This window comes from Lottia gigantea (assembly GCF_000327385.1).
Source record: "Lottia gigantea unplaced genomic scaffold LOTGIsca_995, whole genome shotgun sequence".
Classification (NCBI taxonomy): domain Eukaryota; kingdom Metazoa; phylum Mollusca; class Gastropoda; family Lottiidae; genus Lottia; species Lottia gigantea.
The window spans coordinates 217-1,838 of NW_008711200.1; the positions used below are offsets into that span (position 1 = coordinate 217).

The window sequence follows — 1,622 nt, forward strand, 5'->3', positions numbered from 1 at the left end:
ACCATTTACACTTCCTCCATATTCAGATAGGTATTCGTTAATGGCTATGTATTCGTAGCTTCCTGGTAGTAAACGTATGGTTTTGAACGTAACTCCGTTATCTGTTGATATTTTTATTTATTTTTTTCGTTGATATTTCTAATGGAATTGTAAACAGAAAAATACTTTAATCCAAATTCATATTCTTGATTGCGATCGAGTTCGTACTCATAATCTAGAGATAATTTAATGTCTGATTTATTTGAGGTGATGACGAATAGTTGTTCTTTATTTGACATTTTTAATCACGCTTTTATAATCATTTTTATCTATGATACCTTTTTCTAGGAGTCTTTTTAATATACAATTTACTTCATTATATTGTCTGTTTGATCGATGTCCTTCCTTCACTGCCGCTAATATTACTCGCAATCTATTAAGTAGTTCTTCGTTATTATCGGATAAAAACATTAAACCTTCTCCAGATGCCAGCATATCATCGAATTCGTCTATTTCTTGTATGATTGGTGAATAATCTTCTGCATAATCATCTGATTCCTCTTCATCAGGAATAACCTCATCTTCATATTCATCATCTGCTTTATCAACTTCATATTCATCAGGAATAACTTTATTTAAATATGTTTCAACTGCTTTCGATCTTCGCCATTAATTACATCTATTAATCCTTTCGTTAATGTAAATATTAGGTTTTTTGTATAACAATAACCCCTCATCATCAATGATTGGTGTAATACTCTTTGGTAAATCTGCTTTAGGATTTGAAAAAAGACGATTTATATCATCTAATGTCCTAATTATAATACCATCATATTCAATCGGTTTGGGGGTGTTCTATAGGAGGTTCTATCGGAGGTTTATATTCTAATTTCCTTTTAATATCCTCTTGAGATTTTAATATGGGTTGAAATAGAGTTTGTAGATTTTCCGTTAATCCGAGTTGTTGTAATCTATTATTTTCAACTTGGGTCTTTATTTTATTCTTAGCTTTGATATATTCTTTATTTCTTTTTAAAATATTATTCCAATTATCCATTTTTAAAAAAATAAAATTTAACAAATGTCTGTCATAACTCTTTCACCTGCAGGTTTTCTAGTATTAACGAATATATATCCATGATCATCTGCGTTTTTCCATTGAGCTTTACAAGCTTTTTTGAATGCATCTCTGTCCATTCCGTGATTTATCGACTGAATGATTTGAGATAAATCTTTATTGTTTAATTCAAAAAATAAAAAACAATTTGCATTTTTTCTAATAAACATAGAATCCATCCCGTAAAAAGATTGGGATTGGTATATGCAGTGACAGTTGTGATGTCTTCCCTTCGTGAAGAATTCTTGTTGAACAGTTTGATTTCTTTGCGCAACGCAGTCGTCAAACAATATTAAGTTCTTTCGTTTGCTATCAATATTAGACGAAGTCTAGATCATTAACATTTTTCGTAAGAAAAACTTTTATATCCGTTGGTTTCTTTCCTTCGATGTAGTTATCTATGATATCTTTTATTTCCACTTCTTCTTCGTTTTCTTCGTAATATTGAAATAGGTCTTGAACATCTTTCTTTGGTAGATATTCTAAAGCTTTGAGAAATTGATAATACGATTGTTCTGGTGTTGTC

At 30.0% G+C, this 1,622-nt stretch overlaps 1 protein-coding gene across 1 annotated transcript; it reads right to left on the reverse strand.

The window, feature by feature from the left end:
• Positions 1–267: 267 nt before the first annotated feature.
• On the reverse strand, positions 268–1,176 carry LOTGIDRAFT_176326 (hypothetical protein; the record flags this gene model as incomplete). Its single annotated transcript, XM_009069170.1, has 2 exons — positions 268–587; positions 1,083–1,176. 2 exons carry the CDS (start codon positions 1,174–1,176, stop codon positions 268–270), a joined length of 414 nt encoding a protein of 137 aa, XP_009067418.1.
• Positions 1,177–1,622: the final 446 nt, after the last annotated feature.